The 15,635-nt window shown below is 31.7% G+C and overlaps 1 protein-coding gene across 1 annotated transcript in view; it reads left to right on the top strand.

Moving 5' to 3' along the window:
- The window catches only part of LOC134695415 (cell migration-inducing and hyaluronan-binding protein-like), a 33,164-nt gene extending 24,230 nt beyond the window's left edge, over nt 1-8,934 (top strand). The window contains exons 18-24 of the mRNA XM_063556658.1: nt 781-964; nt 1,593-1,808; nt 3,062-3,255; nt 5,624-5,764; nt 6,949-7,129; nt 8,148-8,300; nt 8,818-8,934. Of these exons, the coding sequence (XP_063412728.1) occupies nt 781-964; nt 1,593-1,808; nt 3,062-3,255; nt 5,624-5,764; nt 6,949-7,129; nt 8,148-8,300; nt 8,818-8,847 (1,099 nt within the window). The 3' untranslated portion in view covers nt 8,848-8,934. The remainder of the gene's footprint in view (nt 1-780; nt 965-1,592; nt 1,809-3,061; nt 3,256-5,623; nt 5,765-6,948; nt 7,130-8,147; nt 8,301-8,817) is intronic.
- The last annotated feature ends 6,701 nt before the right edge of the window (nt 8,935-15,635 follow it).

Genomic DNA, 15,635 nt, shown 5'->3' with positions numbered 1-15,635 from the left:
AGACGCAATGCCCGTCTGGCTATCAAATGCTCAGTTTTGCATCACTTATGAGCCAATATTTGCATGATATACGATCATTTCTATAGATACAAATTAATTCTAAAATATGCATTTTGTGCAGTACAATTGATATAGATTGGGTTATTATATCTGCGGGTAACTATAAGTCAAAGGGGAAATTACCATCATAATACAACGGACTGTATTTCGGTATCAAATTTCATCATTAGTTTATTTAATATTGCTTGCTGTTAAAGTTGATAATCACTTAACAAACATCGAGACGGGTGATTCCGTACCTTCATCAAGATAATCACATGAAAAACATCGAGACATGGTGTCATTCGTCACAAATCGGCCGATTCCGTACCTTCATCTAGATAGATGTATTGCCGATTGACATAGTGTGTGTGTGAAATCTTAACATCAACAATGAATTACAAAAAAACGGAAATTTAAATATCCGAACATAGAATGAAAACGGTTAATTGAGGTGCCGTGGTGTAGACACTAATCATCCGGTGACCATATAAATAACATGCGTAAAATCACAACAAAAATACAAAACTTCAATGTATAAATAAAGAAATACCAAAGTCTCTAAAAAACCGACAAAATCAAACGGATTTCTTTTTCGACATGAGCGGAAAATATTTCGAATCCCGTCAAGAGAAAAACAAAAAAATAGTTGGGTTAATATTTAGACGGATTATGTATATATGTATTATTTATTATAATTGATCAATTGATTTACTGATATTTTTCATTTAATTTTTTAAGGATGAACAGTTTCAATCAAAAAAATGGAATCGTCTTGAGAAGAGGGCCTATTTATGTGACAGATGTGTTCTTTGATAATTTTGCTGATAACGAATATTACCAAATGGGAGCCATTGGTTGGGATAAACAGCTTAAACAATCACCTTTCCACAGCTTTACTAATGCACAATTTGGTTTTTCTGATGTATGTTTATTACTTTAAGGATGGACTTATAGATTAAACAAATATAGAATTTAAAATGGATATTATAAGCCAGAAAAGCATTAGTTAAGGAAAAAGTTATCTAGAAATATTGATAGGTCATAAACCTCTTTTTTGAGATTTTTTTTTGGAATGGCGAGAAAAAGCTGATTTGGACTTTTATCTAAATTTGGATAGGAAAAATCAGGTCTTAAATCCATCAGAATTTTCTTAGATTTTGATAAATGGCCTTATATTGAAATTTAAATAAAGTCGGAATTTTCTAAAATGTTTATATTAGTTTGGATAGAGAAATATCGGACAAAATGTTAAAAAAAAAGACTAACTAGTACCGTCAAAGTTAAAAATAGGTTATGGAGTTATAAAATGTTATTTAGAAAAAAAAATTGCACTCAATCGATACCGTGTGTTTTTATATAGTATTTGATTTATAGATACTATTACAGAATAGAGTTTCCGATTATTATTTGGTACCTTTCTTACTTTTTCAATCTGAGCGTCACTGATGATATTTATGTAGCCAAAACACGCGTCTGCCGTATTAATTATAATCCTGGTACCTTTGATAACTATTTCCATCTTTCGATACACATCTATTTATTTTCCACAGCCTACCGAAGGAAACCGAGTTAGAGATATTCTTCAGGATGAAACGGAGCGAACTGGTGACGATATCCGAACTTTCAGAGATATGGATAACTCGGTAACGGACCTATCAGCTGACTCGGTCGTTACAGTTCTAAGTCCTGAAGCCTTCCATATGACAGAAGATTGTAAGATAAGGTCAAACTGGAACTTTGGATACTGTGAACATGCTTTTGGTAAAGTAAGTTGTTAAATCTTTTATTATCAGTAGCATTATTAAAAATGCAAATTGAATTATGCAAAAAGACAAGAAGATATGAGAATTTGAATTTGATTCACCATTAGTGACGTTTTTAAAACACCAGACTTACAATTATAAGATAGTATCAAGAGGAATATTTTTATTGATTTGTTTCCTAATTTTTGTTGAGCCTGTGATTTACAGCAAAAGTAGGCGAGACACTGGGTTCCGTGGAACCCTTACAATTTTTTTATCAGTTTATCCTGACCATTTTTTTTACATAAATTGCTTGCTAACCTTTTTTGGCCAAGTTGCTCAATCTGCCTTCTATTTTGTTTAAAACCTCTATCCTACCGGTTTTTTGTCAAATTTGATTATAGAAACAAGCTTCAACCACGAAATTCCAAGCTTCCTTCATGGAATAGGTACATTAATTATGTGGTGGAATTGCACATGTTTAGAGTCGAAAACCAACCCCTTGCATTGGAAATTGGTACAATGACACAACACAAAAACGAACTATTTAAATCAATATACGAAAAATGAAAAACAAAGATGAGAAACAGAAATGAACAATAAACACTGAAGTATAGTTTCGTGATTTAAGAAAGGAATCTGTTGGTCAGTGGTTGTCATTTGTTGGTGTGGTACATAAGTGTCTCTTTTCTTTAATAGATAGCTAGAATATACCGTTGATTTGCCTGTTGTAGTTGTTTAAGTTGTTTACACTTGTTAGTTTGAGGCACTTATAATAGCTTGCACTTCGGTTTGAGCCAAGGTACCGTGTTGAATGCCGTGCTTTGATCTACAATTGTATACTTTTTTCGCAATAATTGCAGAGCGGTTTCATTGGTTCTTTTACTACAACTTCTTATTTTTACATATAGAAATATTCCTTAGTATGAAATGTCAAATTGTAAGAACTTCTTGTCGCATTCAGAATATCTGGAAGAAAACCAAGTTTCTATTTATTGTAGCTAAATATTGGTTTGCATTGATACAAAGTTAGGAATATGACAGTTGTTATCCATTCGTTTGATGTATTTGGACCTTTGATTTTACCATTTGATTTTGGACTTTCCTTTTTGAATTTTCCTCGAAGTTCAATATGTTTGTGTTTTTACTTATAATAGAATCACTAAACAATTCAAAGACGATATACACTCTTGAATAAGCCGGCTATTACCAGATTTTTTTTTATTCTGTTATGGAGAACTGAAAATCTCTAAACTGCAAATTATTGTTTATTTCAGTTAAAAATACAGTACTCCTCAGAAAACGTTTTAACGATGACAAGGGACGATAATTACGAGACTGCTCGAGTAGATGCGGATTTACCAGAAGATGCCAGCTTTCTTGTCATTACAGGAGACAGTTACAGTTATTCTATGTTTTTCGAAGAAGAAGTTCCAGAAAATATTAATATACAAATGATAGGATTGTCAAAGTAAGTTTCAAAACAATTTATAATAAATGAAAAGATTCTCCAAGAATATTCAGAAAGAATTTATCAAAAATGGTCAGATTGTCAACGTAAATTGAAAAAAAGGGAGATAAAAAACGATCGGATTGTAAAAAAAGGTTATAAACGAAATTAATTTGAAAAAAATATTGGATTTTCAGTGTTAGCTCACACTGGACGTCATGCAACAGTCGATAAAATGAATCACAATATGTTCCGAACGATGTTTAGATACAATGATCGGGCTGTCAAAGCAATATTCAAGACACAAGATATCAATGTCTTTTGATTATTTCTGCCGATAGGTGTCATTATTTTGCATTTTTTTTTTATTATATATTGAATAATACACGAGTGGAAGAGGTTTCCAGTTTAAAACATATATGTATTAATTACTTATACTATAGTAGAAAAGTTACGTTTATTTGATACTGTACTTAATCTTACTGTAAAGCTCATTTGTACAATTATAGGAAACTTCTATATTCGGTGACATTTAGGCAAAATTATGACAAAGTTTTTTTCATTCCTGTGGTCTTAACATAACATTATGTATGATTGCTTATTTAGTTCAGTATGATCCTTCTAATTTTATATATTGAAATCGTTCGTCATCCCTTGATCAACAAACATTGATGTGATAGATAGCTTATTTAAAAGAATCTGCTGAAATATTACATGTAACAAAATGCCGATGTTTACACACACCTGATATAGTATGTGTTTGTTTTATTATAACCAATCTGTCCGCATTTCTGATTGTTACCAAACACTGGAGCCGGTAAGTTAACAGGGAACCAGTTTCGCTTCCGGACATCATTTATGTGGTGTTTATATTGCCCAATTATTATTTGTCTTACATCTGTTAGAAAATGATGATGAATGGAAGGTGTATTCACTTATAAACGTTAAATACCACGTTTCGTAAATTGTTTTTGTTTAAATATCAAAGGAGTAGGTCCGATGAGGGCTGATTTTGGCCTAAAATTTATGGTTCATCTGACGAAAGATTTTGGACACTTTTTAAACATTTAAGTTTCTATTTCATTTGATTCCATTAATTTATGTAAAAGATTTAAACTGATTGTGCCGTTAATAACGCTCAAAGTCTAGCTCAAATAAGAAAAATCTATTAAATATGCCAAAAACTGACACTTTTCAGACTGTTGTCAAAAACGAAAGTGGCAGCATCTATGTTCATCTCCAACCTGTATATATGTTATTTAATATCAACAAATACAACTTATATGTCTATATGAAGAATGAACACAAATGCGACCACTTTCATTTAAGACAGAAATCGTTTTTTGAATTTAACAGAAATGCTAAAATTGTGAAGACTTCAGTAATCTAGCATGACTTAATGATGCCAGTACCCGATATATGTGCATTTTATTGTCGAAAACAACCCATATTTATGTAGAAGAAGCATTCTACTTTCCAATAGATAACAATTTTGTAAAACTGCTATATTTTGGGGCCAAAAAGGTTCTTACTGGAACTACTCCTTTAAATGTTTAACGAAGAAAAATTGTTCTTTGTAACATATGCAGACTTTATAGTTTGCTGTTCGATGTGAGCCAAAGCTATTTGTTGAAGACCGTACTTTTACCCATAACGGTTTACTTTTACGGATTGAATTGTGATTTGGATGTAGAGTTGTCTAATCACATGTTCCTATATCTATCTGGATAAAACCTTGAAATCATATATTCTCAAAAACATAATTCTTACACAATCCACGAAAACATTTTCACTTGATAGAATGATCCGCCCTTTTCAAAAGTTTTTCAAGGATGTACTTGATTAATATATCAAAAACATATAGAGTTTAAATTTGATATAATCGGTCGAATGAGCATTACGGCTTAACATATTGATAGGTTATGGAACTCCTTTTTGATATTTTTTTTGGCGGGAAAAGGCATACTCTGACTTTATCTTTATATTGGGGCCTCAAATCATAAGAAAGGGATCTAAAAACAGCTGAAATTTTTGTATATGACCATTTATGAGCTATTGAATTCTTAATGAACAAAGTGAAATATGTGGCATAATATGCTACCCTAAATTTTAGAAAAAAACCTAAAGAGTTTCATTCATGAGACAAAAAAATCCTTTACCTAAGTAAATTCTTAATAAGAACTACAGAACTAAGTGTGAATACATCAATTTGTAGACAAACCAATGATAAAGTTAATTAAACAGCATAACTTTGTCTTAAATGCAGTTATCAATACTAGACAGAAACCCACAAACGTTATATGTTGGATTAATGACCTTTTGATGTCCAACTTCTGGGTCCAACTTTGTACAATAAATGTGTTTTCTCATGATTCGTCTCATTTTTCAGATCACAAGGTGTACGACTAGGAGTGTGTATCCCATCTGATGCCACTTTTAAAGTTCGCGGAGGAAGGGTGAAATGGGCAGCCGTAGATTCATTAAGCGACGTTGTTGCTATTGGAGACTATTTTTACGATTCCGATACAGGGTTTGTGTTGTTAATATTATTACATTATTATATAGTCTGAAGTGGCAATTTATCTGTACACGATTTATCAATAGCCAACAGTAAAAGTTTACATCTTTTCAAATCAAACCACATCAAACAAATCCTTCTAGAAATGAAACGACTGGTTCATAACCCCATTGCTTTCTACTGTAAAAAAAATTAAAAAAACAAGACATTTGGATTTCATGCGTCCGAAATTTTGCAGGTTCAAGATTTAATAAGTACTTTGTTTTTTTTAAGTTTAATAAAAGAGTCAGTTATTTTATATCAAACAATATCCTGACTTGTGCAGACCCATTCAACATATCTTTAATTGCATATTAGAGCGCACTGGTTCCTGCAAGTTGGACATTTTTATTACAAAGATAAGAAAAACTAAACAACATGACAAATGTGCTCTCCAATTATTATTTCATGTTATTTTTTTTTAATTACAAAGAAACTTTTAATAAGGGCTTCACAGTGATCACAAGTATCTTAGCTTTTCACTACATACGAAAATTACCTAAATGTGGTACTAAAAAAAGTAACAACTCTGCTTAGAAACTATTTTGATTAACAAATACCTTCTCGTATGTTTAATGTCTGACCGGCCTTAAAATATTTGGTTCAAATCCTCCACAAAATGCAAAAAAAAGTAAAATCACAAAAATAATGAACCCCGTGAAAAATTCAAACGGAAAATCGAATGGCAAAATCTAAACATCAAACACATCAAACAAATGAATAACATATGTCATATTCCTGACTTGGTACAGTCATTTCTAAGGTAGTACATAGTGGATTGTAAAAATCACATCAAGATGACCTAACAAGTTGTAGAAACTTATTTACGAATTTAAAGTTTAGTGCTGGTTTACCGGCAATCCATGGAACTTGATGGAAGAATTACTAAGCAACAAAGTTTTTTCGTTAATAAATTACCTTTTTTGAAAATTTAGGATCCAAGTCTCTCAGGCAAGTTGACTTCAATTTTGTTTTCATGTACAACATGGGCAAGTTAGAAGTAATACCTCGACCGCGCTTTGGACACACCATATTCATAAAACATCAATATTAACGTACAATAAGATGAATAAGGTTTGATGATGTGAACCTGTCTTTTTGTTTACTTGTTCAAAATGTATATTTTTGTTAAATTTATGATTTTTTTGTGTAAATAGGTACCTTGCCTTATTTCTGGCTGACCTGAACGATTTTGAGCCTGGGGAAATGGGTCAGTGTGTTGGAGAGGGTGAAATGTGTAAAAGAGTAATGATAAAAATTGAAAGCGGCGATTTAACCGAGTCTGACTGTTTAAGTGCTGTTCATGAAAAATTTAGCCTTTCATCAGATTCTGGTGTGGTAAGTTTATTATTCAAATTGAAAGGGACACTTACTGTCAAAATCATGTTGTTCAATTTGCCCAAATTTTCATAATTGATTTTCAACATACTAAAACATATTCAAATTATAATAAGTCTTTAATTTACACTCAACAATACATATACTAGATATTTTCTGTGTATTTTAGTCTAGACGCCATCTTATTAACTAAAGAAATTACCTCCGAAAGCTATATAAACATAAACAAATATATAAAAAGATAGATACAATTAGATTTTTCTATGTCTGTTTGATTTCATGTTATATGTTAAGTAGATATTTGCAATGTTAGGGACGACATAAAAAATGAATGAAGGAAAAACAAAAACTTAACTTAAATAGTTTTTTTTTTGGTGGGGGGTCAAAATTGCTGCCAGTTTTGTTTAATTGATATCGATTTCAAATATATCCTTATTGGTCTATGCTCTAGGGGTAGAGGGACAGTGAAAAAACGATATGAATTATTTTTTTTTATCCTACATTGAACTTTTGATGTCGTCCTTTACCTGTATAAGAATTATCAAATATGTCAATCAAATAATTTACTTATTTGACTGTCCCTTTGGTATCTTTCGTCCCTCTTTTACATTTGTTTAAATTTTATTGTTTTCATTTTTTTCTTTTAAAAACGGAACACGCATGAATCTTCCTAGCTAAGGTGTTAGATTGGAGTTCACGTGAATACGGATTCAATGTGGGCGAATTATTCAGTTGCAAGTGAATAATTTATCATCTATGTATTTTAACTTATTTAAGCTTATTTTGACAAAATTTATGAATACTGGCTGCTAAAAGCGAATAATTATTTCCTTATTTCACTTTTATAAATAATTGATCCAAGCAAACAAAATTAGCTCAACCACGAATTTAAATGTTTAACAAACTACTAATTACTGTACAGTTGTATTCACACTTCAATTCATGAAAATTAGTACCCACGAAAATAACTTAATCCACAGAACGTTACGTATTTAATTATATATTTTTCGTCTTTCAGCATGTTCAGTCCGATTTCCGAAGAAAACTAACAACACTACTCGAACTACTTAGTGAAAGACGTAGCCACGGAAACAGACAAAAACGATCTGTTGACACTGCCGGAGCGATAGATACCAGAGAACTTCCTGCCACTGCTAATGAACCACCTGCGGTAAGAAATTCTCTTTTTTATTTAAGAATAATACGAAAAACAAACAGCAGATTCTGAATTCTAAGATCTCCCTATAAATAGGATATTTAGAAGATAAGTCAAACACATTAATGGTTTTCTGTTACAATCTGATTCTATTTTATTTTTTTTAATCTTTTTTATGCGTGTCTAGCTGATGCAATTTTGTAAAGATATTTCACGTCTAGATATATGCATAATTTGTATCTATCACAGCTGTATTATGAAACGATTTCAATAACGCACATTACAACGGATTTCATTTCTTAAAAACAAGAAGATTTGGTATGAGTTGCAAAGAGACAAATCTCCACCAAAGTCACCAACAGACCTTTAACAATTTTTATTCATTCTAATATTACTAAGTTATTTTGAAAAAAAAAACCCAACCAAACTATGGTATCCTACCAATTGTCATTAGACGACATGCTAGCATGTGAGTCAGTTTCTCTCAGATATAATAGTCATATTTATTTAGACATTTTACATTTCTTTTCAGAACTGGGGAGCAGGTTCAACAAGAGGATAAGAAAAACTGGGTGTCAAATTCTAAATTCTAAATGAACAAAACCATGTTAAACATATCTGTTTCGTTGTACCAATAAACTGTGTCTATTTGTTCACCTTCTCCTCTTGTCTTTTGGATGAACATCTATTCCAAAACATTTGCAATACACAATGAAACTTGTTTAAACCGATTATTGTATTAACCAAAACCAAACATGTTCTTTAGACCAGTCATATCAAATGGTGTGCGTTGAGAACCTTACAAAACCTTACATCTGCCAAACCATACAAAATATTAAGTCTCGAAGAGGTTCGATTTAGACAAGTGTTAGGCTTTGTACTCCACGAAACCTCTTTTTAAAATATTAAAATCAATTTTATCACCAACCAGAATCAGGCTTTAAAGTTGTAGTGAAACTGCCTATTACAGAGGTGGCACGATTCAGATGCGGATACTAAAAAAAATCACATCTTAGAGTACATACAATCTACGACTCTTTCATTTTGCAATGGTATTAAAACAAATACAAAAAGACATAATATTCTAAAAAAGTACATAAACAGACGAAATAAATAATGAGATAATAATATCAGGAACAATAAACTAATTGAAGAACTTAGAAATCAAAATGAGGAAACAATACAAACTAACAGATAGAAGAAAAAGATAAAGGACGATTGTATAAACAGGTGTCGTATCCCCAAAGAGAAATCAAATTGGAACTATTCTACATATTACAAAGGAGGAAACATATAGGCTAGGAATACCTGATGAGAATAAGACTAGGTCTACATGAACGTAACCGAAACACCGTTTTTGTTTTTAGTATACACACAATAATTAAACTACAAACATGCAATTGTGAATTGCTAGAAAAATATGGAAATAAATGCAGAAAATGTATTCCATAACTAGAAATATTTATCATACACTGAGTTTACCAGATCTTAATTACTCGCAATGTATGCACATAGGAAATTGATTTGAAAACGAAGATTTATGATAAGATATACTGGATTGGTCCTGGACCCGATTGATTTTAACAAACCAATTGATCATGATCGTGGTTCCTGAAGGAGATTTTATATACTGGAAGTAAATCGTTTTGAAAATGCTCTAGACTACTAGAATATGTAAAAAGAATTAACAAACGAATATCATGTATAAAATGAGTTAACAAAAAAATAATTAGGAAACTAAAAATCCTTAATTCCACTTATAAAAGCAGTTACTTTTAGGGGGTTAGGACCTTTATCAGGACTTCGGGATCGGGTGTTTATAAGCTCGGGATTTCGGTATTGACCATTATGGGATCCGGGAATAATTTTTTCGAATTTGTGGACCTCGGGCTTTCGTATTTTTAAGCCCGGGATTTCGGGATTTCGTGTTTTTATACCTCGAGATTTCGGGATCAGGACCCCTCTTACCCTCTCTCTATTTTGCCATTCATAGATGATTAAATTGATTATAATGATCTTAGTTATCATATCTTATTCCACAATAGACAGTATATTTACTCTGCATATTTTATTTGAATTACTGAGACAAAAAAAAGAAAAAAACTTTTTTTTGTACTTTTATTGAGTTTGCTAAAGCTTTCGATACAGTTTGGAGATCTGGTCTTTGGTCAAAACTCATTTTACATACAGTGAATAGGAAATGTATAACAATATATTTGATATGTATAAAAATGTGGAATCACAATGTTTTAGTGATTGGGAATATTTCAGACTACTCTTCATGTAATGTAGGTGTAAGACAGGGAGAAAAAATACCTCCTATACCTTTTTCTATTTATTAAAATGATTTAGAAAGCTTTTTTCAGAACAAAAATATAAACTGTTTGAAATCTTTATCAGATCAAATAGAGAACGAGCTAAGTATGTATTTAAAACTGTTTGCTGTATTGTACGCAGACGACACTGTACTTTTGTCAGAAAGACAAGCAGATCTACACAAACAATTAGACGCTTTAAAGGAATATTGTGATACATGGAAATTAATAGTCAATGTCCCTAAAAGCAAAATATTAATTTTCTCTAAAGGTAGACCACTACAAAATGTTAGTTTTAAATATGCTGATATTGAGTTAGATATTGTTGAAGAATTTACACATCTTGGTGTATTATTTTCTAGAACAGGAAGTTTCACAAAAGCAAAAACGGAACAGGCTGATAAGCAACAAGGGTTATGTACGATATTCTAAAAAAGGGGAGATAACATAATTTGAATATTAAATGTCAACTAGAATTATTTCACAAAGTAGTCAAGCCTATATTACTATACGGGTGTGAAGTCTGGGGAATTGGGTAACACCTCTGTTATAAAACGTGTTCATCTAAAATTTTGTAAATAACTGCTTAATCTTAAAACATCCACGCCGGATTATATGATATATGGGGAACTTGGCCGATTCCCACTAGATATTTTTATTAAATTACGTACTATTAATTATTGGGAAAAGCTTGAAACTGAGGAAAATAAGAAACTTTCTGTTATTCTATACAATCTTGCTACTGGTAGTTATAATGGAAATATAGCTTGGTGTAAGAATGTTAGATCTGTGCTTGATAATTGTGGACTATCAAATGTATGGAACTCTAAATATTGTATAAGTGAACATTGGTTGTATGAAACTGTTAAATTAAGATTAACTGACCAATTCAGACAGACATGGTATGCTACTGTACAGAATTCTCCAAAAGCTCTAAATTATAAATTATTCAAAAATAGTATAAATTTCGAAATCTACTTATGGCAAAAATATTGCTTCTTTTTGTAGATTTAGAACGTTGAACACATAAATTCCTATCAAAATTGGTAGATGGCAAAACATTCAGAGAGAAAATCGTATTTGTACTTTGTGCAATTCCGGTGACATTGGCGACGAGTTCCATTATAATTTAGAATGCTCGGTAATTGACGATAGTACACAACTGCTACTAAAAAGCATAATTTTATAAACAAACCAAATATTTTAAAATTTCAAGGTCTAATGAATAGTAGTAACCCGTCTGAACTAAACAATCTGTGCAAGTTTATAAGAATTATTATTAAATGCCTAGAATCTCCTGGGTAATCACTTTATTTCTCTATTTTACACTTGTATTTAAAAAATTATACTATGTTAATTTATTTGTATATGTCTCTGTACCATTGTACTTTGGTTCATGAGAATAAAGATATATATATATATATTGGTCAGACATGTAAATTAAGGACTGGTCATTGGTTTACGGTTGAGAACCTTCGAGGACACACTAGAATTTTGTTTATTTTTTTAAGTCCCTACTTTGAAGAACGGAACTAATTTCATAGCCCCATCTTCCAAATGCATGACAATTTCAACCCTCCAATATTTGTCAATACTAGTAATTTAGATCTTTATAACAAAATGATATTTTTATATACACTTCTATTAATAATATGATATTGTTACAGTAGTAAATCAGAAGCGGATCCAGAATTATGAAAAAAGGGGTGGGTGTTAATTAATTAAATTGAAATTCAAGCGAACGAAAAATATCTAATATTTCTAAAAATCATGTCAGTCATGCATTAAAATAAAAAGTGGATGAGAAAAGAGGAGGAGGGGGGGGGGGGGGGGTCTCCGCCCTGGATCTGCCACTGTCAAGAAATAGAAAAGTTGGATGTGCCTGCCACAGTCTTATTGACATTTTCTTTGTGATCTTTTTTTTTCAATCGAGAGACGTGGAGTGATAAAAACATGTACTAGACAATTGAAAATCTATCCAACAAACTTTAAGATAAAAAATAAAATAAATAGCAATCTTTATCATCGGCGGTCTATAAATGTCAAATTACGGTCTTCAACGGAAAAAACATCTTTGACGTAGATTAAAATTGTAGTTCATACCAAGTTCATTAATTGTCAAATATAACTTGACTCTATCGTAGTCATGATCTACTGTCGTTGTAAGAACGATGCTATCTTGTCGTGTAACTTCTTAAGGTTGATTTTTCCAACCCCTCGTTTATACCAATGTAAATAATTGGTGTGTGTATTTTTTTTATTTCTCAACTGGTTCCAGCGTTATCATTAAAAACAAGTTTACATTGAATATTCTCAGGGTGTGAATGGTTCTTTAACAGAATAAAAATAATGGGGAAATTTAAAAAAAAATTAAGAAGATGGAATAAAATATAAAAAAAAAACAGAAAAAAATGAAATAAAAATATAAAGAAAACAGAATAATTGAGAGAAGAAAATGCATAGAAGAAATGGCCTATTTTGTTTTAGAATACAAAAATCAAGAGTTATCGGACCTATATTGTACCAGACCCAATTTTACATATATTCCGTAATTTGGATAAGCAAACGACAATCTAAAGAAATTCTCTTTTCGTAATTAATTTTCAAATACGATGCAACAGTTATGACGTAACGTGTTCCCCATGACAATGGCTCAAATATTCGGAACGTTCTTTTCTGTAAGTGTATAGGTTTTCAAAAACCGTCTACCGTGTACACATTTTTAGCATGAAGAGTTTTCACACAAAATGAGCGGCATTCAATGCCTTTACAGATCTTTACGCATATCATTCTATTTATTATTACAGTTACTTAAATATTCAACCGATATCTGGCCATTATACTCCGTTTTCGTCCTTAACATGCAAGCAATATCTGTCATTAGAATTTAAATCTTCAAATTCAACCGATACGATCACATTTGAGATGTGTTATCGGAGATATCGTTTTATTCACATGATCGCATTTATCCAATGAAGATGTCACAATGATAATATGCCACACGTTATTACCTGGTAGATATAGACAGATGTATGTTTTGATTTGTTTATATTTGAGTGTCGTCATTTCTGTGTTCGTTGAAGGTTTAGGAAGTATGTCTTTGTTCTTTATTTGTAATGGTCATTATTCCCTTTTCCTTATATTTAAATACCCATTATTCTCTTTTTTTCTATTGTGGTATATTTTCTCTATTCATTACTGTTTTGGAACAATTTTCTAAACTCTGTAAAACCCACCAGATCCTCATATATAAAGAAAAAAGAAGTACAATCACGATAAACTTGAATTATGCTCAGCTCAGCATTTTTCGTTCGTAAGTTAAACAACAACAGAACAAAATTGGAATGTGTCCAAAGTACACGAATACCCCACTCGAACTATCATTTTCCATGTTCAATGGACCATGAAATTGGGTAAACAATATAATTTGGCATTAAAATTAGAATGATCATACCGTAGGAAACATATGTTCTAAGTTTCAAGTTGACTGGACTTTAACTTCATCAAAATCTACCTTGACCAAAAACTTTAACCTGAAACTCCCACTTTTATTTTCTATGTTCAGTGGACCGTGAAATTGGGGTCAAAATTCTAATTTAGCTTTTAAATTAGAAAGATCATATTATAAGCAACAAGTGTACTAAGTTTCAAGTTGATTGGACTTCAGCTTCATCAATAAATACCTTGACCAAAAACTTTAACCTGAAGCGGCACGGACGCACGGACGGACACACTAACAAATGCACGAAAGAACAGACGAACGAACAGACGAATGCACATACCAATAAAAATAATCGTAGGTGGGGCATGTAGGCTCATGACAGGACATGCGGAACAAGGCAGCGGGGTTAAACATTTTTTTGTGAGATCTCAAGCCTCCCCTAATACCTCTAGCCAATTAAGAAAAACAAACTCACAGCAATACGCACAGTAAAACTTGGTTTAAAAGAAGTATATGCATGTTTTCATGTATATATATATATATACAACTCGTCTAAACATCAACCCAACAATGTTAGATCTGTAAATTTGCTTTCGCAAATTTTTGGTTCTTCCCTCGCCGGGATTCGAACCCATGCTACTGTGATATCGTGACACCAAATCGCCTGCACTGCAGCCGTCCCGCTAGACCACACGACCACCTTGGCTCTCAAAAAAAGAGCTTTCGGTGGCCATATGTTACCTTTCCACGTCAGTTTTAATCTAGCGGCGTACTACAGTACATGATATATAAGGCATGAAGATGTTATTGTTACAGATCAGCTAAATTATCTATAGTAAAGGATCCTACAAATTAATGTAAGATACAGTCACAGAAAATAATTATATTCATAAGTACGTCTGAGTCAGTGACAACCCTACAACAGATGTATCCATCGGATCGCCATCAATGATGGTGATACATGGCTGTGTACATAATTTATATACAACTCGTCTAAACATCAACCCAACAATGTTAGATCTGTAAATTTATTAGTTAAAATAATAACGGTTTACAGAATAGGCAAAATTTGAAATCGAATTGGTATTCCATCTATGGTTTGACTTTAAGTAGGGAAGGGTGAGAATAAAATTTTGAAAAACGGCAGGACAGTAGTTTGAAAATGAGGCCAAAAAAAAATTAAAAAGGCAGAACCGAAAAAAAAATGTAAAGTAAATAAGCAAAGTCAGAGATTACATCTAAAAATAGACCAGCACACAATTTTTCATTCTTGTCCTCGTCCCCCATAAAAATCAAATGGAAGCTCCCCAAGAATCACAGATGTCCGTAACACAAACTGGATGCAAATTTGATACTAAGTGCAATTCGGGTACTATGATGTTATATAAATAACGAATTATAAATTTTACACACAAAAACAATTTTGACATTGAACCCTAAATAACTTTACAATCTTATTTTTTTAATCGTTAAAATGACAATTAGATAGGGTCAGAACTTTTCAAAATCACGACTTCTAAACACTTATTTGCGTGTTTCATTTATTTATCAAAACATGTACGTCAATAATTAAACGTTAAGAAAAGAATCTAC

The sequence above is a fragment of the Mytilus trossulus genome, chromosome 13 (assembly GCF_036588685.1).
Source record: "Mytilus trossulus isolate FHL-02 chromosome 13, PNRI_Mtr1.1.1.hap1, whole genome shotgun sequence".
Lineage (NCBI taxonomy): Eukaryota > Metazoa > Mollusca > Bivalvia > Mytilida > Mytilidae > Mytilus > Mytilus trossulus.
Note: the sequence above shows the minus strand (reverse complement) of the source record. Positions and strands in the feature narration are given on the sequence as shown.